The sequence below is a fragment of the Lepidochelys kempii genome, chromosome 5, assembly GCF_965140285.1.
Source record: "Lepidochelys kempii isolate rLepKem1 chromosome 5, rLepKem1.hap1, whole genome shotgun sequence".
NCBI lineage: Eukaryota > Metazoa > Chordata > Testudines > Cheloniidae > Lepidochelys > Lepidochelys kempii.
In genome coordinates, this window is record NC_136384.1 from 104,195,585 (window position 1) to 104,222,735 (window position 27,151).

The following is a 27,151-nucleotide window of genomic DNA, read 5'->3' on the forward strand; positions in this document are numbered from 1 at the left end:
AAATACAGGCTAACAGAGCTGCTACTCTGAGTCCTCAACAAAATATGTCTGACAAGATATTACATCATCCACCCTGTCTCTCTAATATCCTGGGAAAACTACAACTATACTGCATACGTAATTGAATCAGGGATGATTTGAGAGTCCTGACTGGCTTCATTGGAGTAGTTCCAGAGCATCACTCAGTGACAACTGGTGGTAGCTCTGGGATCCCCATCCTGGGTCTCCGGTTATGAAGGACACCGGTCATAGCATAGGTGCAGGCAGATGAAGCAGCCTTACCTGCCCCAGAGGTCTCAGCCAAAGTCACACAACCCTATTCCCACCACGAGATATTGGTGCAGCACACAGGGAAACCAAGGCACACACAGTATTCATGCAAAAATATTAAAACTCACATTGGCTCAACAGTAAGACTCACATACAACACAACCTGGGAAAATCCCCACTTAGTCACAATGTCCATGAAAGCAAAACACTGGAGTAGATCATGCAGAATCAACTTCAGATTATCAATTACATAAAACTGAAGAGTTAAACCAGCAACCAGTCCCTCGCCTGGAATAAGTAAGATAGCCCTTCATCTTAAATTAATAAAGAAAATTAATCTCGTATCCAGACAGAATCACCACAACGCAATCTTTCTTGCTTTTATGGCTGCAAAAATATCAATCAATTCTGTGAAGTCCAACTGCTTACCAACTGGACATTGAACAGCGCGAAAGCACTCAAGCGCTCCTGCGGCATTTGAGACTGTAAATATGTCCTTATGGGCATTACCTTGGAGAAAGAGGTTTCAGCTAAAGCCATTGAGCGATGAGGTGCTCAGCCCACACCCCATGAAAAGGTCAGTACGTGTCCGAGAAGCCAGTTAGCCTGCCTATTTGCACAGGGAGGGTGGGCTAGCCCTAATGAGGGATAAACAGGAGTGGGGAGTTAGATGGGCCCGGGCCGCGGGAGCTCGGGCTCCAGGCATATTCAGGGCCGGGGACTCTGCCCCACCAATGTTGGGAGCCGGGTCTCTCCCGCAGCCCCGCCTGGAGCGTCCCCCGGCTCCCGCCCGCCTGCGCGCCTCCCCCGGGCCCCAGAGCGTCCCGGCCTGGTTGAAAGCGGGCGGCTGCCGTGCCGTGCCGTGCCGCTCCGCGCTGCTCTCCCTCGCCCGAGCTGTCGGCCGCTGCGGCTGCCCACGGCGAGGCTGCAGCAGGGGAGCGGCGGCGGCAGGCTGGGGCAGGTGGCTGCTGCCGCCGCAGCTGAGGAGCGGGAGGGGGCACACGCATGATTGGTAGCCCGCCCCGCCTCGCCCCGCCCCAGCACCCACCGGGAGGCAACACCAAGGGGGCTTCCAGCTGGGAGACGTCGGGAGTGGACCGGACTCACCTGAGCAGCTGCTGGGGCTTGGGTGAGTGTTTGACCCTCTGATCTGCCCCAGCCCACAGTCACCGCTCCTGTCCCATGCTGGGTAAGGGGCAGCCCCGTTCCCCGTGAGGCTACGGTGACAGGCAGCAGGGGAGGAAGCCACATGTAATGGCAGCTCCCCCTTCCCCCCCCACCACCCACCCACCACAGGGGAGGTGAGGGAGGGGGGCCTTCCTGGACCTGAGCAGCTGGGGCTTGGGTGAGTGTTGTGACACCCTCCCCTCCCCCCTTCTCCCCCCGCCACGCAGCCACCACTCCTGCCCCACACTGGGCAAGGAGCAGCCCCATCCCCCACCCCCAGTGAGGGGCAGCAGCAGGGTAGGAGGCCACATGTGATGGCAGCCTCTTCTCCCCCCCCCTCCCCTGGCACCCGCCATAGCGGGAGGTGAGGGGGCTTCCTGGACCTGAGAGGGGCCCTAGGAGCAGCACGTGCAGTGACAGTGGTATGAGGTAAGTGTGTTGCCGGGGTGGGGTAGGGGAGAAGATGGGGATTCCTCCTCCGGAGCTTGCTACTGCTGGCGGGAGAGGGTTGGGGGGAGTTCTCCTCTCTGGCCCTAGCCCTGGGGCAGCCTGCCTGCACTTCAAGTTAGTCATCCCCAGCCCCATCCCACCACAAAGCCCGTGCCCCTAGCCAGAGCTGTCACCCCCTGTACTGCAGCCCCAGCCCTGAGCCCCCTCCTGTACCCCAACCCCCTGCCCCAGCCCAGACCCCGCACCCAAACTCTCTCCCAGAGCCTATCCTCCGCACCCCTCATCCTGCCCCAGCCTGTCCTCCGCACCCCAATTTCCTCCCAGAGTCTGTCCCCTGCACCCTAACTGTCTGCTCCAGCCCAGACCCCACGCCCCAACTCTGCATTACCCTCTCACTCTCAGTCTCCAAGAAAAATGGGAAAAAGAACTTAGCCTTATCATGACAACAGAAACATGGGAGAATATCTGGCATTATTTGAAATATTCTTCAAGTTCTTTATCCTTGCAATTCTTCCAGAACAAGATATTAAACAGGCACTACTGGATTCCAGAACATTTGCTGAAAGCTAGATTGGCAACATACTGAATGTTGCGATGTAAACAGTCCCAAGCCAATCTTTCACACATCCTCTATACCTGTCAAAAAAGTGCATGTGTTTTGGAACACCATATTCAGTGCTCTCTCAAACATTAACTGTGCTATCTTTCCTTCTCCAAGCTCATGTATTTTAGGAATGAATGGGTAATACCAAAAAGAAAAGGAGTACTTGTGGCACCTTAGAGACTAACCAATTTATTTGAGCATAAGCTTTCATGAGCTACAGCTCACTTCATCGGATGCATTCAGTGGAAAATACAGTGAGGAGAGTTATACACACAGAACATGAAAAAATGGGTGTTTATCATGCACACTGCATGGAGAGTGATCACTTAAGATGAGCTATTACCAGCAGGGGAGAGGGGAGAGAGAAAACCCTTTGTAGTGATAATCAAGGTGGGCCACTTCCAGCAGTTAACAAGAACATCTGAGGAACAGTGGGGGGAGGGGAGGAATAAACAGGGGGAAATAGTTTTACTTTGTGTAATGACTCAACTACTCCCAGTCTCTATTCAAGCCTAAATTAATTCCAATTCAGCAATCTCTCGTTGGAGTCTGTTTCTGAAGTCTTTCTGTTGAAGAATTGCAACTTTTAGTTCTGTAATCGAGTGACCAGAGAGATTGAAGTGTTCTCTGACTGGTTTATGAATGTTATAATTCTTGACATCTGATTTGTGTCCATTTATTCTTTTACGTAGAGACTGTCCAGTTTGACCAATGTACATGGCAGGGGGCACTGCTGGCACATGATGGCATATATCACATTAGTAGATGTGCAGGTGAACGAGCCTCTGATAGTGTGGCTGATGTTATTAGGTCCTGTGATGGCGTCCCCTGAATAGATATGTGGGCACAGTTGGCAATGGGCTTTGTTGCAAGGATAGATTCCTGGGTTAATGATTCTGTTGTGTGGTGAGTGGTTGCTGGTGAGTATTTGCTTCAAGTTGGGGGGCTGTCTGTAGGCAAGGACTGGCCTGTCTCCCAAGATTTGTGAGAGCGATGGGTCGTCCTTCAGGATAGGTTGTAGATCTTTGATGATGCGTTGGAGAGGTTTTAGTTGGGGGCTGAAGGTGATGGCTAGTGGTGTTCTGTTATTTTCTTTGTTGGGCCTGTCCTGTAGTAGGTGACTTCTGCGTACTCTTCTGGCTCTGTCAATCTGTTTCTTCACTTCAGCAGGTGGGTACTGTAGTTGTAAGAATGCTTGATAGAGATCTTGTAGGCGTTTGTCTGAGGGGTTGGAGCAAATGCGGTTGTATCGTACAGCTTGGCTGTAGTCAATGGATCGTGTGGTGTGGTCTGGGTGAAAGCTGGAGGCATGTAGGTAGGAATAGAGGTCAGTAGGTTTCCGGTATAGGGTGGTGTTTATGTGACCATTGCTTATTAGCACTGTAGTGTCCAGGAAGTGGATCTCTTGTGTGGACTGGTCCAGGCTGAGGTTGATGGTGGGATGGAAATTGTTGAAATCATGGTGGAATTCCTCAAGGGCTTCTTTTCCATGGGTCCAGATGATGAAGATGTCATCAATATAGCGCAAGTAGAGTAGGGACATTAGGGGACAAGAGCTCAGGAAGCGTTGTTCTAAGTCAGCCATAAAAATGTTGGCATACTGTGGGGCCATGCGGGTACCCATAGCAGTGCCCCTGATTTGAAGGTATACATTGGCCCCAAATGTGAAATAGTTATGGGGGAGGACAAAGTCACAAAGTTCAGCCACCAGGTTTGCTGTGACATTATCGGGGATAGTGTTCCTGACGGCTTGTAGTCCACCTTTGTGTGGAATGTTGGTGTAGAGGGCTTCTACATCCATAATGGCCAGGATGGTGTTTTCAGGAAGAACACTGATGGAGTGTAGTTTCCTCAGGAAGTCAGTGGTGTCTCGAAGATAGCTGGGAGTGCTGGTAGCGTAGGGCCTGAGGAGGGAGTCTACATAGCCAGACAATCCTGCTGTCAGGGTGCCAATGCCTGAGATGATGGGGCGCCCATGATTTCCAGGTTTATGGATCTTGGGTAGCAGATAGAATATCCCCCGTTAGGGTTCCAGGGGTGTGTCTGTGCGGATTTGTTCTTATACTTTTTCAGGGAGTTTCTTGAGCAAATGCTGTAGTTTCTTTTGGTAACCCTCAGTGGGATCAGAAGGTAATGCCTTGTAGAAAGTGGTGTTGGAGAGCTGTCGAGCAGCCTCTAGTTCATATTCCGACCTATTCATGATGACAACAGCACCTCCTTTGTCAGCCTTTTTGATCATGATATCAGAGTTGTTTCTGAGGCTGTGGATGGCATTGTGTTCTGCACGGCTGAGGTTATGGGGCAAGTGATGCTGCTTTTCCACAATTTCAGCCCATGCACATCGGCAGAAGTACTCTATGTAGAAGTCCAGTCTGCTGTTTCGACCTTCAGGAGGAGTCCACCTAGAATCCTTCTTTTTGTAGTGTTGGTAGGAAGGTCTCTGTGGATTAGTATGTTGTTCAGAGGTGTGTTGGAAATATTCCTTGAGTTGGAGACGTCAAAAATAGGATTCTAGGTCACCACAGAACTGTATCATGTTCGTGGGGGTGGAGGGGCAGAAGGACAGGCCCCGAGATAGGACAGATTCTTCTGCTGGGCTAAGAGTATAGTTGGATAGATTAACAATATTGCTGGGTGGGTTAGGGAACCATTGCTGTGGCCTCTTGTAGTTAACATTAAGAAGTTGCAGTAAATTTTTAGTGGCCAAAAGAGTTAATTTGAGAAAATGGAAATCTGCAATTCCTCTCTCTCACACAGATTGGCTTAGCGAGCTCTCTTCTGTTGCAGCAATAGAAAAAATGATTTGGCCTAATAGAAATGCTTGGGGAAAAAATGAGGATGTCTGGTCACACATGAACCTACTGCATACTTTTTCAGTTTAGTATATATTAGTCTCTGATATTCCTAGGGTATGTTCTCATTTTATCTGTTTAGTCACTTTAATAATTGATACCTTGCATCACCACTATGCAAGGTATCAATGTTCAGGGTTTGTTTTGTTTCAGGTTTTACAAATGAACATTGAATTTTGTTATTTATATGGTATTTCATTTAGTTTTGTTTATTTTATATACAAACAATATCACCTTGATCAATTGGGCCATCAGCCCTCACAGACAGAGCGCAATCACAACACTCCATTCGTGGTGTTGTAGCCAGTCCTTCAGCCACCCACTGGCCAAGCTGTCAGTGGCACTGGACAGCTGATTGGCATACCACAGCACAACCCAGAACCCCTGAGCTCAAGCGATCTGCCAGCCTTAGCCTCCCAAGTAGCTGGGATTACAGGTGTGCGCCACAGCACCAAACACAAAAAATATCAATAAGGTTAAAAAAATGGAGCTTGAAAGCTCATGGGGATGTGGCCACATTGGATCTTGCCCATTCTGTCTTGTGATGAGGGGTTGCTTTGGACTTCTTCTTGGATACTTTATAAGGAAGCTGAGCTGATACATTCATCATCACCATCATCTTCATGCCAAATAGGAACAGATAGTCATTTAAATTGTCATTGTTTACCTCTCCCAATTTTAGAAGTTGCAGACATGCTCCTCTCTTGTTCAGTAAGACTCTCTTTTAGTGCAGACAGTATACTTTCCAGGCACAGCATTTGCTGTTCTGGCCAGTGCTGTGTGAGGCTTAACACTCATCAAGTGGTTTTGTCTATTGATACACAATTCTTACCACTGGGGCAGGTAAGTAAGCATTATTTATCACCAATTTATATATAGGAAAATGAAACTAAGGTCTGGATTTTGCCACTGAATCACACTACATACTTCGTTCTTCAAGAAACCACATTGGCTACAGCATTGTGGCCACTGATGCACTAAATCCTAAATAATCTCTTTCCTTCTGTACCTAGGACAAAAAGCCACCTAGGCTTGCTGATGTTGTATAGTAACAACTCTGGTAACGTGCCATTTTCACTTTTCAGCCCCAACAGACACTTCTGCTTTTTGGATGGCAGTATGGTTGATAGTTTCCAATATTACAGTTAATGAATGCCACCTGACCCCTTACCAACATGACGCCATGCTTGGTGCCACCAGGGTGGTGCCAACAGTATACTTCCCTATATACTCTGTGGGATGTTTTCAGTCTGACTCCTAAAACTCAGTTTTAGGAATCTACTGCAATACTTCATGCTGGACTTCATGCTAGAATGCATGTCAGCTCTGATGTAATAGGCTCCATGGTAACCACTGATCTCTCAGATTTTAATCCAGACAAGTTTGACTTTACTATTTAGTAGGGCTGTCGATTAATCACATTAATTAACTCATGCAATTAACTCAGAAAAATTAATTGTGATTAAAAAAAATTAAATGTGATTAATCGCACTGTTAAACAATAGAATACCAATTTAAATTTATTAAATATTTTTGGATGTTTTTCTACATTTTCAGATATATCCATTTCAATTACAACACAGAATACAAAGTATACAGTGATCATTTTATATTATTTTGATTACAAATATTTGCACTGTTAAAATGATAAACAAAAAATGTTTTTCAGTTCACCTCATACAAGTACTGTAGTGCAATCTCTTTATCATGAAAGTTGAATTTACAAATGTAGAATTATGTACAAAAAAAATCTGCATTCAAAAATAAAACAATGTAAAACTTTAGAGCCTACAACTCCACTCAGTCCAACTGCTAAGAGAAACAAGTTTGTTTACATTTACAGGAGATAATGCTGCCCACTTCTTATTTACAATGTCACCTGAAAGTGAGAACAGGCGTTCGCATGGCACGATTGTAGCTGGTGTTGCAAGATATTTATGTGCCAGATGCACTAAAGATTCATATGTCTCTTCATGCTTCAACCACCATTCCAGAGGACACGCGTCTATGCTGATGATGGGTTCTGCTCGATAACGATCCAAAGCAGTGCTGACCGATGCGTGTTCAACTTCATTATCTGAGTTAGATGCCACCAGCAGAAGGCTGATTTTCTTTTTTGGTGGTTTGGGTTCTGTAGTTTCCACATCAGTGTGTCGCTCTTTTAAGACTTCAAAAAGAAAGCATGCTCCGCACCTCGTCTCTCTCAGATTTTGGAAGGTACTTCAGATTCTTAAATCTTGGGTTGAGTGCTGTGACTATCTTTAGAAATTTCACATTGGTATCTTCTTTGCATTTTCATCAAATTTGCAGTAAAAGTGTTCTTAAAATGAATATGTGCTGGGTCATCATCCGAGACTGCTATCACATGCAATATATGGCAAATGTGGGTAAAACAAAGCAGGAGACATACAATTCTCCCCCAAGGAGTTCAGTCACAAATTTAATTAACACATTATTTTTTTTAACAAGCGTCATCAGCATGGAAGCGTTCCTCTGGAACGATGGCCGAATCATGAAGAGGCACATGAATCTTTAGCGCATTTGGCACATAAATATCAGCTACAACAGTAGAAAATATAAGCAAGCAACAATTTACTAAATTTACCCCAGCTTTATCTCAATTGTTAAAACTTGAGAAGTCAATATGTTAACAATCTTTGCAAAATAAAAACTGGTTCTAATCTCTAATGCAAAGTATTGTGACTGAACTATCATTTATATTTAGGACTAGAAGAGAGTTTCAAGACAGATTACCAGGATTTTCCAGTGTCTTCAACAATGATATTGCGCTCAAGATTCCAAAAGCCTTCCGAGGTGAAGATTAGAAAACGACAAATAAGGTGTGGTAAAAATAAACAGAAAAAATCAACTGCGTCTCGGATACCAGTGGACCAGGAAACTACACGTAAATATCAAAACCTAAAGAAATCATCAAGTAAATGTGAAGGTAAACTTTTCTTTACTATAACTAAAGCGTGTGCCTGAGAGAGGTAATGTGCAAAGCAAAATTCAGGACTGAATTCAGTACTGAAATTTGGGCTGAATGGCCTCAGAAAACAGGCTGAGAAGGACATTCAGCACAGAAATACATAAGAACGGCCATACTGGCTCAGACCAAAGGTCCATCCAGCACAGTATCCTGTCTTCCAACAGTGGCCAATACCAGGTGCCCCAGAGCGAATGAACAGAACAGGTAATCATCAAGTGATCCATGCCCTGTTGCCCATTCCCTCCTTCTGGCAAACAGAGGCTAGGGACACCATCACTGCCCATCCTGGCTAATAGCCATTGATGGACCTATCCTCCATGAACTTATCTAGTTCTTTTTTGAACCCTGTTATAGTCTTGGCCTTCACAACATCCTCTGGCAAAAAGTTCCACAGGTTGACTGTGTGTTGTGTGAAGAAATACTTCATTTTGTTTGTTTTAAATCTGCTGCCTATTAATTTCATTTGGTGACTCCTCATTCTTGTGTTATGAGAAGGAGTAAATAACACTTCCTTATTTACTTTCTCCATATCAGTCATGATTTTATAGACCTCAATCATATATGCTCCCTTAGTTGTCTCTTTTCCAAGCTGAAAAGTCCCAGTTGTATTAATCTCTCCTCATACCGAAGCCATTCCATACCCCTAATCATTTTTGTTGCCCTTTTCGGAACCTTTTCCAATTCCAATATATCTTTTTTGAGATGGGGTGACCACATCTGCACACAGTGTTCAAGATGTGGGCATGTTATGCTTATAAGAAGCACACGGGATCTTTTATAGGGGAAAAGGCAATACGCCGCGTTTATTGAAGATACAACAATTAGCATATACATTCAATCACACCACGCGCACACACAAACACACTGTCCCACCAACTGATGTTACAGTTACCAGTCCAGAGTTTGGATCAACCTAGTGGCCAGCTAGGTTGATCACTGGTAGGGAGGAGCTGGGTTCCATTGGTCGCAACACGATGCTCCGGGGAAGTCTTGGCAGGACGAACCCAAAGTTTCATGGCAAGGCACCCTGTTTATATAGTGATTTTCCTTCACTGGGACCAATGAGTTTTGCACCATTATGCTGTAATCAATTGTAATTTGACGAGTGCTTGTTTTCTTAAATTGTCCTTCTCATTCTTTATCACAGCTATGTTGTCCCCATTGATAGGTGCCTGTCTCATCTTTAAAGTCGTCAATCTGCCCTCCTCTGACATTTCAATAGGGACATGTTGTACCTCCTGGCGCCCTTGCGTCTGTTTCTGGTTCCTCCCTCGTACATCTGGCTCAGCGATGGCCTTCACACTTATCTCTTAACACACACATTCCTCATTCACACACACAACAAAATTAATTTACATAGGACATTTTGAACAGGAACATCAAATTGCAATGCAAAAGAAAAACAATCCTTGCATTCTTTTACTTATTTTAAAATGCTAAACCTACAACAAGTTGGTGACCCTCTAAGGTCTGTCACTGCCTTTGAAATCAGCACAGACACAGATTCTGGCTGATACATCTTTACCAAATGACCCATTAGGCCATTCCTTTCTGCCATTCAAAAAGGGTGGCTGGCAGAATATGATCAAATCATACACCAATACATTTAATACATGTGTAACGATGCTGGCTTTGGTGGGACACAACTGAGAGTGCCAATTCAGGACAAATTGCTTAAAGCAGGGTAGTTACAGCCTAAGGCTGGGGTTTTTCCACCTCTAAGGCAAACCAAACCAGCCAGACACAGAGGACTTTGGTTTTACCCCACTGGCTAACCACAAGTCACACAAGCAATTCCGTTAGACACTCCAGTTTCCCAGTATCCCCACAAGTGCCACTCGTAATGGGGACAAATGGTTATGAAAACCAATACCCCTGTCATAAATATAAAGGGAAGGGTAACCACCTTTCTGTATACAGTGCTATAAAATCCCTCCTGGCCAGAGGCAAAACCCTTTCACCTGTACAGGGTTAAGAAGCTAAGATAACCTCACTGGCACCTGACCCAAAATGACCAATGAGAGGACAAGATACTTTCAAATCTGAAGGCGGGGGGTACAAAGGGTTGGTCTGTCTGTGTGATGCTTTTGCCGGGAACAGATCAGGAATGCAGACTTACAACTCCTATTAAGTTTGCTCAGATTTGTCCTCTAAAAAGAATGGCTCAGGTGTGGGAATCTCCCTTATGTCCTTTGCAGTGAAGACTGACTCAAAGAATTCATTTAGTTTCTCTACAACTGCCTTATTGTCCTTCAGTGCTCCTTTAGATCTCGATCATCCAGTGGCCCCGCTGGTTGTTTAGCAGGCTTCCTGCTTCTGATGTACTTAGAATTTTTTTTTAATTACTTTTTGAGTCTTTTGGCTAGCTGTTCAGATTCTTTTTTTGGCTTTCCTAATCATATTTGTACACTTAATTTGCCAGAGTTTACGCTCCTATTTTCCTCCCTAGGATTTAACTTCCACTTTTTAAAGGATACCTTCTTGCCTCTCAGTACTTCTTTTACTTTGTTTAGCCACGGTGGCTCTTTTTTAGTTCTTTTACTGTGTGTTTTAATTTGGGGTATACATTTAAGTTGAGCCTCTATTATGGTGTCTTTAAAACGTTTCCATGCGGGTTGCAGGGATTTCACTTTTGGTGCTGTACCTTTTAATTTCTGTTTAACTAACCTCCTCATTTTTGCATAGTTCACCTTTCTGAAATTAAATGCCGCCGTGTTGAACTGTTGAGGTGTTCTTCCCACCACAGGAATGTTAAATGTAATTATATTATGGTCACTATTACCAAGCAGTCCAGCTATATTCACCTCTTGGACCAGATCCTATTTAAGTATCTGGAGCAGCCTAAAAATGACCGGTTCCAGCAACAAACATTTCCCTACACACACCAAAACAAAGCTCACTACTAAAACAACAAGTCTAAATGCACTTCCTGTCATATCAGTGTCCTGAGACCTGTCCCAGAACCAAAAGTAGAACTTGAAATGTCTAGAGCAGGTCAATTCCTTGTAGGAAGAGAAGTGACGGAGGCAGGCACTCACCATATGCTTTCCTAGTCTGTTTATTCACTATGTGTGTACTCAGTTCCTGTTTACCTTAAACAAAGAGGGTAGAAGCATCAGCAAAGGTTCCCAGAAACAATTGTACCCTCACAACTCTAGCAAAAACAGAGGTTTCATTATAGTTAAATCAGTGTATAATTGGAGTAATGCCATGGTGAATTCAACCCAGTATTCTCAGCACAATTCGTTAATTCCCACTGCATTTCTGGATCCCCTGAAAGCTTCCTGTTTCTACCCTGTTCCTTCAGTTGCCTTATGTTCTGGCCAGAGCACTGAAAAATCAATGTTACCTTATGGTACTCATTTACTCTTCATCTTGTGCTGGCTCTGAAGTTACATTTTGTCCAACTTAGTAACACCCCCTTCCTCCTGTATTCCAAAGCATTAAGTCAAGCCCAAGAAGATGCTGCTTAATTCACCCAACCTCGTATTCAATGCCATGGTCCCCCTACACATTACATATCATTCTCCTGATGTCTCATGGCACTGGAGATCTATTCAGTATAGGGTATGATATAGGACAGATGAGACTTGGTGCCTCTGTCATGAAATGTCTGACTGTCTTGGGACTGTGTTTAGTATAGACTCGGCCAGTATTAAGTAAACAAACATCTTACCTTAGTAGAGGGTGAGAAAATGCTAGCCACAGACCAGCTGTAAAATCAATAGAGCTCTAAGGTATGTACACAAACTCTTCACAGACCTCTACCCCTTTTTAGTTTGGGTTTTAATATTGGAAACCTATTTTAAAAACTACTTTCCCATTGATTAATGGGATTGGCCCCAGTATTTTCAATCAGTGCTTGCACTCTCCTTTCTGGACGTTATTCTCATTTGTCTGATGTGCTGAGTATCAATATACCCCAAAAGAAAGGTATGACGAGAGACTGAAAGAAGTGTGCATGTTGGACTTTGTTTAGAAATGTGATACATTTCTTTCCCCTGATGCTGGCTGTGTGTATGTCTCTTCATCCTTAATTGACCTTCAAGTCACCAAGGTGTGAAACTCTGAGGAGGATAATCAAGTAAAGCACATGCTCTGTTATCCACCCCCCTTTTGAGCAGTTTCAGCAATACCTCTATGCTCTTGCCAGTTTCCAGTTTGACCTACTATATCACTGATGCCTCAGATTGAGGATAATCGGGTTTTCCTTGCCATGATCCATTGCATTCTGCTCCTTTCTCTCTTTAAAATAACTGTTTGATTTTAATACTTATTTGCAAAAAGAACAGGCGTACTTGTGGCACAAGTACGCCTGTTCTTTCTGTGGATACAGACCAACATGGCTGCTACTCTGAAACCTAACATTTATTTGTATCCTGTTCCCAGGACTAGGGCTTCCTAGAATTCAAATACCTTTCCTTGTAGCACTTACCTAGGAAGATTTGGGGTCTTTCACCAGTGGTGGTTGGTCCCCAAAATAAGTGCTGGAGCTGCAGGTAACACCCCAGGCCACTACTTTGCAGATGGATCTTATTTTCAAAGTGCAAAACTGGAGCACTAGGCTCAGGAGGCTACAGGGATGTGTTTTGCTGCAGTGGGAAAATGGGAAGAAAGAATAGGTGGTCTCTCTTTCTAGCTCACCTCCTCTCTCTTTCAGAATGGAAAACTGGGACACTTCTCAGGGAAACACAAGGTGGAAGAAAATAGTTCTGTATCCCTCCCTGACCCCTTTGCTGTTTTCTAAATCCAAACCTCTCCCTATCCAATCTAGCTCTTACTTTACTGTCTCTCACCCCAACACACCTGACCAGTTCACCCACACACTCATTCACCAACGGACTCCATTCCACCTTGGATTCAACCCTACTAATGCAACTTCTTTATGCCTCATGCTCCCCAAACTAGGGTGACCAGATGTCCCGATTTGATAGGGACAGTCCCAATTTTTGGGTCTTTTTCTTATATAGGCTCCTATTACCCCCCACCCCGTCCCGATTTTTCACATTTGCTGTCTAGTCGCCCTACCCAAATCACATCGGCTTCCTGCAACACAGTTATCCACCAACCCCTTGGGCCCTCAACCTTTGCACAGCTGACACTCTGAGGCTTAGGACACACACACACACACTTTCAGGACGAGAAGCATTCTCCCACCTCCTTCCTGACACCCATCACAACCACCAGGCTCAGAGCCTTCCACCTACTTGTTCACTTCGGAAAAGCTGGAACAGAGTAGGGTTGCCAACCCTCCAGGATTGTCCTGGAATCTCCAGGAATGAAAGCGTAATCTTCAATTGAAGATTATGTCATGTGAGAAAATCTCCAGGAATTCGTTCAACTAAAGTTGGCAACTGTAGAGCAGACAGTCGTGCTCTGTGCCTCCTCCCACTTTGCCCTGCAACCTGTATGCTGCAGCAGCAGGTGTCTCCCAACATTCCCTGGGATAGCCTCTGGGATTGGAGTAGCTTCAGTATCTCCAGTAGCCCGCAATGGCTGCAGGTGGTTCTGCACCCTGAGGTACATCAGCCATTCTATACTGTTGTGTGACATTATTGGTGGGGCTTAGCCCCTACTGACAAGCCATTTCTGTCTTTTACTATTTCCTACAGGTGGTGAATTTAAAACTAAAGTTAGCATTGGGTTTGATTTTGTCATTACAAAGGCAAAAAAAAAAAAAGATGACTGAAGTTTAGTTAAACCCAAAATCATATCTGCCTGAGCCCACTCTGTTACATTCATGTTGCCCGTGGCTGTATTTTAAGACTTTGTTTAGTTTTTCTACTTTTCAGGGGTTGCCATAGGAATATTCTGTTAGGTAACCTTTCTATTTTTCTGTGACCAGCAGAACTAACTGAAATTCATTTGTGACTAGCATACCAACACTATGACAGAAAGAAATGTTACATACTGACAAGGGACTCAAAAACGCTGCGTTTTGATTTAGACGAGTATGGTCATTGTAAAATATCAATTGAGGATTCACAATCCACTGAAGGTACAGTTTCTCTTTCTATATCAAAATAATATATATTGTCTAACGGGACACTTCTATGTATTTCCATGTACTTGCTTTCACTTACTCTGTATTATCAGTCAGCATTAGACACATTTGATCCCACTAGTACGATGCTTTGGTAGTTACAGAACAAAAACAACTAGTACAGGCTTAAAGTAAGAACAGTATAATTTTAAATGAAAAGTAGATTATCTTGTTTATTGGCCACTAGAGTAAAAGCATGTTTGTTTCTCCCCCCTCCACCTACTGGATTGCAATCATTTGGGAAGACTGCAGGGAGAAATAAAAGGAGATACAGAAACTTTGAGGTGTGGCCATATTTAACTCCTTCCTGACCTGTGACTGGGCTTCTCTAATCAATGCACAAAAATGGCACCCCAGCTAGCATTCAAAGAATAGCTGCTAGACATTTTGGGGGAGGAAATGGTAGAGGGAGAAAATACAAATAATGATTGAGTTGAGCAGCCCCAATGTGTTGAAGGGAGTGGAAGCACTGGTTGCGCTATGTGTGCCTCTAATGTGCTTCACAGGTTAAAAGCAGTAAATACTCAAGACTCCTTTTATTTTACCTTTTTCCTAGGGTAAAACAATCCTCTCCCTGAATGTTTATCCGTTTTGAGGGGTTAAATATAGAGCTAAATGCTGCCCTCGACTTCCACGGACAGAGAGGAGCTTACAATCCTAGATCATGGCGGAGGAGGTGTGGAATGGGAATTTGACAGGGTTCCAGAATTGGGATAAGTTTGGGAGGAAGCTGTTCTTCGCTGTATGCCCTCCCCTCCTCAAACTGCAGATCTATACAGTGCAAGACACTGCAGACCTAGGGCCAGCACCTTACCTGGGTAATTGAGCATAACTCCTGCCTCATGGGAGCTATGTCAATTTACTCCAGCTGAGGATCTGTATCTGATCCTACCTCTGTACAGCAGAAGGCCCCCATTGTCGGGGATCTAGAGGGAGCTGGCAGTTGAAGAAGACCATGACAGTCAAGATGTGCTGTCAAGTAATGCAAGGAGCTAGGGAAGGGAGTCAGGCCCAGTGGACTGCTGAAGACCCAACCTGACTGGGGACATCTGTGGATTTACAGCACTGAACTCCTGGACTCTTCTACAGATAGGGCTAGGGGAAGTATTCCAGGGAAACTCTGCAATTTGGAACTTGAGTTTCTATACTGAGAAAATAAGCTGTGGAGAATGGGGCCCATAATTAGTTTTTAAATATGAATTTGCATGTATGTGTATGGGAGGGTTTCCCATTATCTGGTGACCAATTTGTCAGCTGCTGGTCAGCAATCCCTGCGTAGTTAGGGTTAAGTTGTGTCTCCTAGCTACAGCTCCACAATGTCTACTAGAGCTGCACCACCGCAACAGAAGCTCTAAGAGGCATCCAAGCTCACAGGAAGCAGACCTGCTGCACCATGATGGAGAAGGGAGCAGCATGTGCTCCCCTCCACACTGACCAGGTCTGCCATTGCAGAGAGAGGAGCCACAGACTTTTGGAGGGGCTGGTGCAACGTTTGTAACTCTGAACAGCTGGAGGAGCACAGTGTTTGCAACTGTGGCCAGGCCCTGAGTGGGGAATGCAAGGTGGGGCACAAGCTACCTTCCTACCATTATACACTCACATAAGAGTTAGTCACAATTTGGCCCCTTGTTACTAGACTGGTGCTTAAAACTCAGATTAGTCTCTCACTGCACTACTAACCTCTATCTTCAAGGATTTATTCTGTTATAAAAGAAAGTGAATAAATACAATTGTCATACTCTCCTCCTCCCCAATACAGATATCAGGACAAAAATGGTACACAACTCCATTTAAGTAGGCCTACACTTAAGGCAGCATATAGAGTACAGACACTGTATGCCCAGCTAGAACATCAGGGTAGATGGCGAGGCACTGCTTAAGCTAGTGGAGAAAGACCAGGACCTTAGGGTATACATGGCTGCCTACATGCCTAAGGAGGGCCTCCCACTTCTACATTACTTTTAGCAACGTAGTGTCCTACTGCCTCCCTGCTGCCAGAGCCCTTCCCCAGAGCCCTTCCCCACTGCAGTGAAATGCTCCAGCAGTGGAGAAAGGCTCTGGCAAGGGGGAGGTAGTGGGAAAAGGCCAGCAGCTCCCTACTGCTGAGCCTTTCCCCCACTGCCTTTCCCCTGTCAGAGCCTTTCACTGCTGCGTGCAGATACACACTGCAGCCTCGGCACAGCCTGCCTTTTCATTGTCCTGTGTAGCTACACCTACTCTGCAAGTGGCTGATAAGGCCATTGTAAGTGTATATGAATGCAAAACCGTGGTTAAGAATTAGAAGGAAATGAAGCCTGACTCCTATTGTTACTGAATATTCCAGGAAAACTGAATGTTGAGTTTTTGCAGAATACTTTTAAAAAATATTCTTAGTTTGCATCCTATGTATGTTTAATTGCAAAAATATTCTTTATATTTTAGATATTGCATGGTTAGACATATTCACAAGCAACAAACTGAATAACTGTGGTAAGATTTTGGTTACTGTGGCCCTGAGAGCAAAACTATATTTGTTTGTTAGAGTTTTGGTTTTGAAAAGGTTTTTGATGGACCTTCAAGGGAAATACAGGGGGTTAGTAATGCAACAAGAAGGTGTTACTGATCTTAGAGATTCCTGTCTATCTTAAGGTTTTCTATAATGCTCATCATTGTAGTAACAAAGCACTGCTAAGACTAACATTAATATTCAGAACATTAATAATATTTAGCACTTATATAGCGCTATACAAATATTAGTTACCAAAACATGCTCGTTAGGTAAGGAAGTCCTTATTAAACCCACTTTATAGGTGGGCTAAGAGAGTTTGAATGATTTGTTTAATTCCAGCATTCAATGAGGCAGTGCTACATTTACAACAAGTTCTTGGCTTCCAAGCTCATGGTCAAGCTTCAAACATATTCAAAGGTGATATATAAATTAGACTCCCTTAGATCTGCTTACACCAGAATTCCAATGTGTATGGGAGTCTTAGGTGGTGTTACAAACATTTGGGCAGCTGGAAGGAGGATGAAAAGTGAGGATTAAAGCAGGAGATGGCTTCCTTTAACTTACATCCTCCTATCATCTGTTTTTATTGCTACATTTCTCTCTCCTGGCCTGTTGGAATGTGAATTAGTCTTATGGCTTCCTTACATGCAGTTGAACTCATTGATGTGCAATTTGCACATCACTTCTGAATTTGGCCCATCGAGTGAAAGGGTATAACACAAGGATAAAGAACTTGAAATATCTTGCACGTTACAGGAGATATCCTCCCAGGTTTCAAATTAGTATAATTTACCTGCTGAGGTACAACTAAATGGTGTATTTTATTCCTTCTTCTTGCAGATTTAGTCCATCTAAATGCCATTATCTTTATTTAGATGTAGTTGCATATAAATAGACTGTGCTAGAACGTGCCCCACAGTCTACCAAGGATTTTTAGAGGGATTCCATGTAGTTAAAATACCCAGAAGGCTGACTCAGACATAGTTCCTTCCAGGGGTCTCCCATAAGTGCACACCAGCCAGTCGGAGGTTCATTGGATGGCACAAAGGATGAATTTGGTCCACTGACGCCAAATGGTTTTTAAAGAGTACAAAGCTTTCCAGAACAACAACAAAAAAATCTCTTTAATTGCACTGACTTGTAGAACTTGTAAAGGTACGGTGATACTATGGGGACAGACATATTCTAAACAGAAAAAATACTGCCTGACCTGGTTGGACTTAGCCATACTCTATTTACTATAGGAATTCCTTTTAAAGAAAGAACTGTATTATTTGTGGGATCCCTATTTGGTAATTCCTGCAGCTGGCCTATCAACAACCCCTCATTTCAGTCTTCCATTTCATATAGATTGGTAGAAGGTATTCTTGGTTCATATCCTTTCTGCTTATGATCCTTATTTATTAGTTTTCCCAGTTTTTTAATCTAAACCTTGTTTTTGGTCTTGAGATGGCCAACAGAAATGGATATTTTTCACTTACTGTTAGAATTAGTTAAAACTTCGCACTGCCCTATTATTTCCCTCGTTTTTATGCTATTTAGAGAACGTCATTTCAAATAGGAGTCAATCCAACCATCCCATGAATGACTCAGAATCCATGGTGTCATTCATTTTTATAAGGAGGATATAAAGCCATGGTTGTGTTATATGCTTTTGGTAGATCCCAAAGTACTTTACAAAGATGGTCAATATCTGGAGTGCTTAGGCGTGTTGTTATTCTTGTGTCTATCAGTATACAGTGAAAACTGAATATTGCCTCTGCAGAAGATTTTCTAGTTATGTTTCAATTCACAAAAAGAGTCTGTATTTTAAATTTATACTTTAGCTCCAGTGGCCAGAAACAGAATTAAAAAACGTTGTAAAAATTTGGTGACCATGACCCAGCGATCAAAAAATAACTTTCTCCTATTGGGCAAGAATAAGAAACAACTGTACCTGAAGGTAAGAAGTAGTATATTTGCCCCTCATCTTTTCATCAAATCGTCTTTGCCTTTCTTCATCCTTTTTCAGTTTTCCCAAGTCCCTTTCTGCTCCTGTTAAAGGAAATCAGAGCTCAGCTGCTTATGCTGAGCTCTGGTGTTTGGATGCTGACAGCCTCCTATCTCTTTCACTGCTATTCTTGGTAATGTATTTTAAATCTCAGAGCACACTTGTGTATATATGGCATGCTCTGAGATTTAGAATACAAAGTGCATACAAAGCATCGAGTAAGCTAGAAAGCAAATGTTAGTACTTCGTAGCACATCATTAGAGCCCAGTGTGGGAAGCTAGGTTCTAGCTTCCTGTAGAGAGGGAGAGATTGCTGCAACAGGAGGTGATGTGCAGGAAGAGAAGGGAGGAAAAGAGGAATAAAGTACTCCATGTGAAAGAGGAGGGCTTGGGAGTGGAATTCTCTTCTCAGGACAAACTGGAGTTTCAATATTCAGACAGGAATATTGATCTAAGAAAAGAAACCACAGATCTGTGTGCTAACATGCTTTTACTCTTACCCTGTGTAATTAGAATTTTTTGTTTTTGTTTTGTTTTGTTCTCCAAGCCATTGAGGGTTTGTCTAGATTAGGGAAAGCAATCAAGGTTTGGTTACCCTAGTGTTATAAGAGAACAACTTTAACCTTGAGTTAACTGGTTCTGATTGACTCCAGGAGGATATCTAAGATGGATCTCAACCAACTAAATTGAGGCAAAAAGGTGTCAACAGGTATGTATGCTATGGGAAACAGGATCGCTAACCCTGACTGCTTTTCTTAGTGTAGGCAAACCCTGTGTCACTTCCTCATGTTAAATTTGAAAAACCATTTTTTGTTTCTTTTTAATTTACAATTCACTTTCTATGGAAAGCATTTTGTGAGAGAATGAGTAAAGGCATTCCTATTAAAATACAGGAGAACAAGCACTTAGAAGGGATTTACCTGATTCAGAGATTAAATGTCCACAATTTTTTTTTGTCTGAAATGGGTACCACAGAATCTAGAAAGATTTGAACCTTGTGCCCCAAGTTGTCACTGGTAAATGAACTGTTTTGAAGTTCCAGATCATAACTCAGCATTCCCTGACATGGTTCCAGCTTTCAATTAATATGTTTTAAGTTTCTCAAAACTGACAACCTTAGAAAGTTCATGGGCCCTATTCTCCTCCAGCAGGATATAAACATTTTCCTTGGGCTCAATGGGCATAATTAGATCCCCATGGCTGTAACATACTATGAGAATATAATAAAAACATGATTCAGTCCCATCTATGCTGCAAGATGGAATTATGTTTTGAACCAAGTTGAGGAACTATCTTATTGTAACTGGTCTCCATCCAGTTCATTCTGCAGTATAGGTGGTCACTAAGTCTCTTAAAAATTCTTTAAATTTCCCATCAGAGGGATTGGAATAGTTTTGTTTAGAATTAATCAGCCATTGACGGTACAACCCATGGTTAATACAATTCAGAATAGGAAGGGAAACACCAATTTTGGTGGCTGTCTTCACAGGTCTTGAATCCAAATGGTAAGACAACAGAGGGTCATATGGTGGAAGAAGACGGCATGGAAGTGATTACAGGTGGAGCTCCTGACCCCAGGCAGGTATGTGGCCAGCCAAATATGTGTGGTGTGTGTACACACCTATGCAGGGGGTGGAACTGTACAAGGGGCACAACCCTGATGCTTCAATCCCATTTGCTACAAATGATATCATTTACATTTCACCAATTATCTGTACTCCTATTCTTTCTGATTTTTAACATTAAGTGAAAGAGTAATGATGTCTCACCTGTGAATTGGTGGTCATCTTCTAGGAGTGCATCCATCAGTTCAGAGTCAATCTTTAGGCTTAGACTAGAACATAGACGATACAGAGAAGTTTCTCCACAGTTGTCATAAATATAAAGGGAAGGGTAACCACCTTTCTGTATACAGTGCTATAAAACCCCTCCTGGCCAAAGGCAAAACCCTTTCACCTGTAAAGGGTTAAGAAGCTAAGATAACCTCGCTGGCACCTGACCAAAATGACCAATGAGGAGACAAGATACTTTCAAATCTGAAGTGGGTGGGGGGCAACAAAGGGTTCATCTGTCTGTGTAATGCTTTTGCTGGGAACAGATCAGGAATGCAGCCTTACAACCGTTAGTTAGTAAGTAATCTACTTAGAAATGCGTTAGATTTCCTTTTGTTTAATGGCTGGTAAAATAAGCTGTGCTGGATGGAATGTATATTCCTGTTTTTGTGTCTTTTTGTAACTTAAGGTTTTGCCTAGAGGGATTCTCTAGGTTTTGAATCTGATTTCCCTGTAAGGTATTTACCATCCTGATTTTTACAGAGGTGATTCTTTTACCTTTTCTTTAATTAAAATTCTTCTTTTAAGAACCTGATTGATTTTTTCATTGTTTCTTAAGATCCAAGGGTTTGAGTCTGTGTCCACCTGTACAAATTGGTGAGGATTTTTATCAAGCCTTCCCCAGGAAAGGGGGGGGTGTAGGGCTTGGGGAGAGATTTTGGGGGAAGATGTTTCCAAGTGGGCTCTTTCCCTGTTCTTTGTTAACACGCTTGGTGGTGGCAGTATACGGTTCAAGGACAAGGCAAAATTAGTACCTTGGGGAAGTTTTTAACCTAAGCTGGTAAGAATAAGCTTAGCAGGACTTTCATGCAGGTCCCCACATCTGTACCCTAGAGTTCAGAGTGGGGAAGGAACCTTGACAACAGTAATTCCAGAGGACTGCGGTTGGGCAAGCCCAGACATGTGAGCCAGCAGAGACTTCCAGTACAAAAGCTAAAGTCCACATCACAGCTGTAACAGAAAGAAGAAAAGGGAGGGGACTCTGGCCTGATGGATATACCTCTATGAGAAGACCAACTTACAGGGAAAGCAAAACTGTCCCATTGTCAAGAGCAGTGCACTCACCTGAAGTCAGAACTACTGGGAAATAACAAGCAGTAGACTCAGAAAAGGAAAGTTGACAGACACCAAACATAAACCAGAAATTCAGAATGAACTACTCCACTGCAGGACCTTGAGACTTAAATCTGTATCAGTAGAAGACTATGAAACAACATGGTAATGTCTTGTGAATGTATGAACAGGCAATTGGGTGTCAGCTTACCACATTTCAGTGTAGAAAGTCTCGTTTTTAACTGGCCTGTAGGTAGAAATGGATAATGGATATTTTGTGGGCACACAAAAATACATTAGTATGGTGGCTTTGGCATATTTTCTCTGAACAGACATCCTAATCCAGTGGAAAATGGAAGTTTCAGACAACTTAATTTATTCTCAAAAGCATTTATATTATGGTAGCACCCTAAGGCACAACCAGGTTAACTTAATGGTCTTCAAATTTAAATTGACAAGGTGATCTTTTATTGGACCAACTTCGATTGGCAAAAAAGACAAGCTTTTGAGCTACACAGTCCTTTTTCAGGTCTAGGCAAATTTAAATGTCAGTCTCTCCATTTAAAGGCAATAAGTTTCAGACTGCATGGGTTCAGATACAGAACTGATCCCAGAAAAGTTGATCTGAAGAAATTGGAAAAAAACCAAGATGGACAGCTGCCATTTCTAACAAGTGAAGGAGCATGTCTCCTAAGCCAGAAAGGAGTGATAACTTTGACTAGATCTCTCTTGATCTTTCTGGTAACCTGAGAAAACAGAGGAACAGCAGGAAAGGTTGGTTGTGTTTTGTTTATTTCCTCCCCTCTGTTTTAAGATGTTCCTGGGAGCACTTTCTCTTTCTAGGACAGAAGTCCTAGAAAATAGTTTCCTTTGCATTTCTGGAACAAGTCTCTGAATTGGAGACAGAGTAAAAAGTGAAGTCCAAGGAGCAGAGGGTGAGAGAAATTTCCCTTTCTGAGAAGGACAAAGCTTTCAGAGGTCTGAAGTCTTTGACAATTTTAAGAGTTATCTACTACACTTTAATTTGCTTCTCCACTGGTGTAGATAAAGAAATGCCAGGTCAGGATGATCTTAGTCAGAGGGAACTGTTCCCAAGGGAACTACATGGGGTAAAACCTGGGCAGTTGGGATCTCATGGCATGTAGTATAGGGCCAGCCAATTCCAATAATACAGGGTGTCCAATCTGATAGTAGACCCCTGCCTCGTGAGAATGGAGGGTGTTTACTAGGATTGTCTTAAAGGAGTGGGGATGGGAAACCTGAGAGGACTCACTGGAACCAGAGCCTGGAATAGTATGCCATCAGTATGTGTGTGGTTGGGGGAGGGAGATTGTCAAATCCATACTTGTGTGTTGCTCTTTGTCTTGCTCCTTCTCTTCTCAATATTATGGTATCAAAAGCATTAAGGGAGGGGTAAGTCTGGCAGTGGTAAGTCTGGCAGTGGTAGGTGTAGCATATGAGTCCCATCTGAGAAGGTGCTCTCACTGATGCCGGTGGCATGGTCTTCACCTCTCTTAGAACTTTGGCCTGAAATTAGCAGCTGGAGGCAGTTCTTGAAGGCAGCAGAGAAAGGAAGAGAAGGTAAGAAAAGAATAAGATGAAAAACAGAAAGGGTCTTGAGCAAAGAAATGGCCCTGAGAAAAATGTTGCTGCTCTTAATGGTGGCAGAAGACTGCTTTAGGTGTTTGGGCCTACCCAGCTCCAGTGCCTTGGATACCTGGCAGGAAAGTTTTTTCACCGCTATCTCTGTATTGTCCTAAAGGTGAGCAGGTCTTCCCTGAGGTTCAGACTCTGCACTGACAGACGCACTTCACCTGACAAAGGGAAAAATATTACATTTTTTTAAAAATGAAATAAGTTAGCAGCATTTCCATTTTAACTTTTCATGGCAGATATCTTTTAGAAACACAGGCCTTACTATACATGCATCACTTTGTATGTTTTTCATAGTTGACTGAACAAGACAACCAGCTGTTCATCATGCATAACAACCAAGAAGATTCAGTTAGATTTCAGTGTTATAAGGATCAGAACTACTACCTTCATGTGAACAAGGACTCTGTTGATCTATGCAAGATGGAAGAAACCGATGGTGATACAGGAAAAGACTTCTATTTCAAGGTGGCATATGTGTGATACATAGTTCCCTAGGCCTTGCAATGTCTCAAGTATGTACGAAGCCCCTAAAATGAGCCAACACAAAATAGAAATGAAGGGAGATTGAGATCATGTGGGGATCAAGTTCCTTAGTTTTGTATAAAGTTTTTCAATAGTCTCTGTTTCGAGATTCACTATTTTTGATGTCTGAGAGCGATCAGTTTGTGTTTTAAATATACTGTACCTGAGTGACATATGTAACTTAAGGGGGGATGGCTAGCAGTGTTCTAGAAAAAAGCAATTTCTTGGTAACTTTTTTTCTTGACTTTATACTTTAAAGGAGGCTGATTTGGGAAGTGGGAAACAACAGCAGAAGCCCCAAGATAGGAAGCGAGAATCACAGAAAAGATAAAATAGAAAACACTTTTAATATTACATTTTGTAATAAGAAAATTTGTTTCTTAAATGTCCCACATCAATTCACCTGAAAAACATGGAGAGAAATAATTATTCAGCAGCCACTACATGTACGTGAATATGTGTGCACTATGTACTTACTTTACTGAGGCTTTGCTGCAGTAGCCATTCTGCTCCCACCCTGGAAATCTGAAAAAAAGAGCCTAAGGACAGAGGGCTAGTAGTTAAAGGCTAACAGCAAAGCTATTCCACCTTCTTTACCACCCCCCAAGTAAATCCATTTGCATCTCCAGGCTGCTCCAGCCCTAATTCTTCATCTTTCCACCCCCCACCAAAAAAACCAACGGCATGGCCTGAGAATCCCACTGCATTAGCGGGAAGAAGGCAGATTGGACATCATGGAAGGATGTGCTCCCTGTGAACTTTGGTCTGGTCAACTCCTAACTCTGAATCCTAGAGGGAAATACAATAGAGAAAGAAATCTTTAGCTCAGGTACAGAACAAAGTACAAAACAGTACAAACAAAAATTGAAATAAGTGTCTGAATAAATGAATTCAAAGAATAAACTCACGCTTCTTACCTTGGGCTTGCAGCAGCCCTTGTGCAGGACAGAGCCATCTGAAATAGGCAAAGGAACAAACCCAAAATATGAAGTGGTTGATCTAGACATCAAGGCTCTGATTCTCCATTTCCCAGCACCTTACTTCATTATTTACCCATGTAAAGTGGGTGTAAAACACTACCATTTGATTTCATAACCTATTAAACTCATTTTGCTCTGGTGTAAATGACTACACAACAGTGAACCAAGCCTTAAATATCAGACATTACACAACTACTCCAGGGTACTATACCTGGAACTGCAGGTTTGGTGCAACAATGCACAGGTCCCACAACATTTGCAGAGAGTGTTCTGTGTGGATATAGAACACTGTGTGCACCTGGAACAGGAAACCTAATGTGGACACTCAATTGTACTAGGCTAAGTTGCAACCAAGCAATTCTCTAGTAGGCTTCAAAGTTGCGTGAGACCATGCAAGAAGAGAAACAGAACTCAATTTTCACACATCGCCATGCATAATGCTACTGCTGAGCTAACACCTGTTATACCCTTTAAATAGTAAGAATGTGTGCAAAGTTGTGAAGAAACCTAACAACTTTTGCTGCTCAATAAACAAGAGATTCTGACATAACCCCTTCATTTTGACTAAAAATTCTTATGGATCCAGGTGTCTGATCAGACACCATTTAAATCAGTAAAAGACAGCCATTGACTTCAATGTGCATTGCACTGGATCTTAATGATTTGAAATCTCCATTGGATGAAACACAGACTTGAGTGACTTTAATTGATAAATAGAACTATCTGTTATGTTGCTCACCCATTAATTAAACTAAATGTCATTACACAACAGTATCTCACAATACATTTATTTTGAGAAAGAGGGCAGGAGAACAAAGACCCTAATTCAGTTTGAATATTTGAAAAGTGCTTCCAAGTGCAGGTATTTTGGATTCATTCTGTGCTTCTGGAGCAGGGGTAGGCAACCTTTTTGGCCAGAGGGCCACATCGTGGTTGCAAAACTGTATGGAGGGCTAGGTAGGGAAGGCTGTGCCTCCCCACACAGCCTGGCCCCTGCCCTCTATCCACCCCTTCGACTTCCCACCCCCGACTGCCTGCCTCAGAACCTCCAGCCTATCCAGCTCCCCCTGCTCCTTGTCCCCTGACTGCCCCCTCCTGTCCTTAACTGCCCCACCCCAGGACCCCAACCCCCCTCCCCCCCCAAGTCCCTTTCAGAATGCAGCCCTGCGAACATGGGCGGAGGACTCAGGAGGAGCAGGGGCAACTGCGCAGCTGGAGAGAAGCGGCGGTTTCTCCTTCAAAGCACTGCTTCTCTCTGGCCGGCTGCGCGGCCGGCCGCTGCTCCTCTAGAGTCCTCCACCTGCGTTTGCAGCACTCCCATCGCCCACACCTCCGGCCTGCTCTCCTAAGGCTGTAGGTGAGCCTCCATCCCTGCTCTCCCCTTCCCTCACAGTGCAGCCCCCCCCCTCCCGTGGGGAGTGCACCAGTGCTGATCTGCCCGAGTGCCTGGCCCTGGGGCCCCCTGTTGTTGGAGGACCTGTGTCAGGGCACCTGTGTTTACAGGTAAATCCGCCCCTGAGTCGTGCCGCCTGGCCGGAGCCAGCCACGCCACCACGCTGCCCGGCAGGAGCTCGTAGCCCTGCCACCCAGAGCGCTGACAGCACGGTGAGCTGAGGCTGCCGGGAGGGCTGGGGGCTAACCTCCCCAGCTGGGAGCTCAAGGGCCGGGTAGGATGGTCCTGGGTGCTGAATGTGTCCCCTGGGCCATAGTTTGCCCACCTCTGCTCTAGACCCTGTTGTGCCACTGATTAAGATTAGCAATATGATGGTCCTATTCATGTACAAAACACTCTCTCTAGTGGCTAAATTCGTGGAACTGTTCCTTCACTGGTTTTAGGATGAAGCTGATAGTGAGTCAAAGTCCCTGGAAAGATTCTTCCTGACTTCTGTGGCCTTTGGACAGGGCCTGTAGTAAAAGTGTGAATTGTGGTGCCACATGTACAGTATGTAGTTATTTTGCACTTGGCTTGTTTACATGCACAGCTTCATTTTTTCACTCTCTCCTATTTCAAATTAGGGCTGTCAAACAATTAAAAAAAATTAAACAATAGAATACCATTTATTTTAAATATTTTTGGTTGTTTACTACATTTTCAAATATGTTAATTTCAGTTACAACACAGTGTACAGTGCTCAGTTTATATTTATTTTTATTACAAATATTTGCACTGTAAAAAAATATTTTTCAATTCACCTCATACAAATATCATGAAAGTTGAACTTACAAATGTAGAATTCAGAGTAGCAGCCGTGTTA

General features: G+C 43.4%; 1 protein-coding gene across 7 annotated transcripts; it reads left to right on the forward strand.

Annotated features, from left to right (window-relative positions):
* Positions 1-709: 709 nt before the first annotated feature.
* On the forward strand, positions 710-27,151 carry LOC140911718 (uncharacterized). 7 transcript variants are annotated; one of them, XM_073345299.2, is made up of 8 exons: positions 710-847; positions 8,069-8,290; positions 14,208-14,330; positions 16,797-16,844; positions 18,690-18,805; positions 20,343-20,435; positions 23,689-23,859; positions 24,176-27,151. In XM_073345299.2, exons 2-8 carry the CDS (start codon positions 8,122-8,124, stop codon positions 24,245-24,247), a joined length of 792 nt encoding a protein of 263 aa, XP_073201400.1. In that variant the 5' UTR covers positions 710-847; positions 8,069-8,121; the 3' UTR covers positions 24,248-27,151. The 7 variants fall into 7 exon arrangements, with proteins under 7 accessions (XP_073201400.1, XP_073201396.1, XP_073201397.1 ...); XM_073345295.1 differs by lacking the exons at positions 710-847; positions 24,176-27,151 and adding exons at positions 942-1,399; positions 22,306-22,512 and having other exon boundaries at positions 23,689-23,769; XM_073345296.1 differs by lacking the exons at positions 710-847; positions 23,689-23,859; positions 24,176-27,151 and adding exons at positions 942-1,399; positions 22,306-22,512; positions 23,257-23,298.

Bases quoted from the DNA above. Each gene is read 5' to 3' on its own strand.
- LOC140911718 (XM_073345294.2), top strand. From the start codon at position 1,276: ATGATTGGTAGCCCGCCCCGCCTCGCCCCGCCCCAGCACCCACCGGGA. The intron at 8,291-14,207 runs GTAAACTTTTCT...ATTTGTGACTAG, and splicing joins ATCATCAAGTAAATGTGAAG to CATACCAACACTATGACAGA. The intron at 23,860-24,175 runs GTGGCATATGTG...TATACTTTAAAG, and splicing joins GAAAAGACTTCTATTTCAAG to GAGGCTGATTTGGGAAGTGG.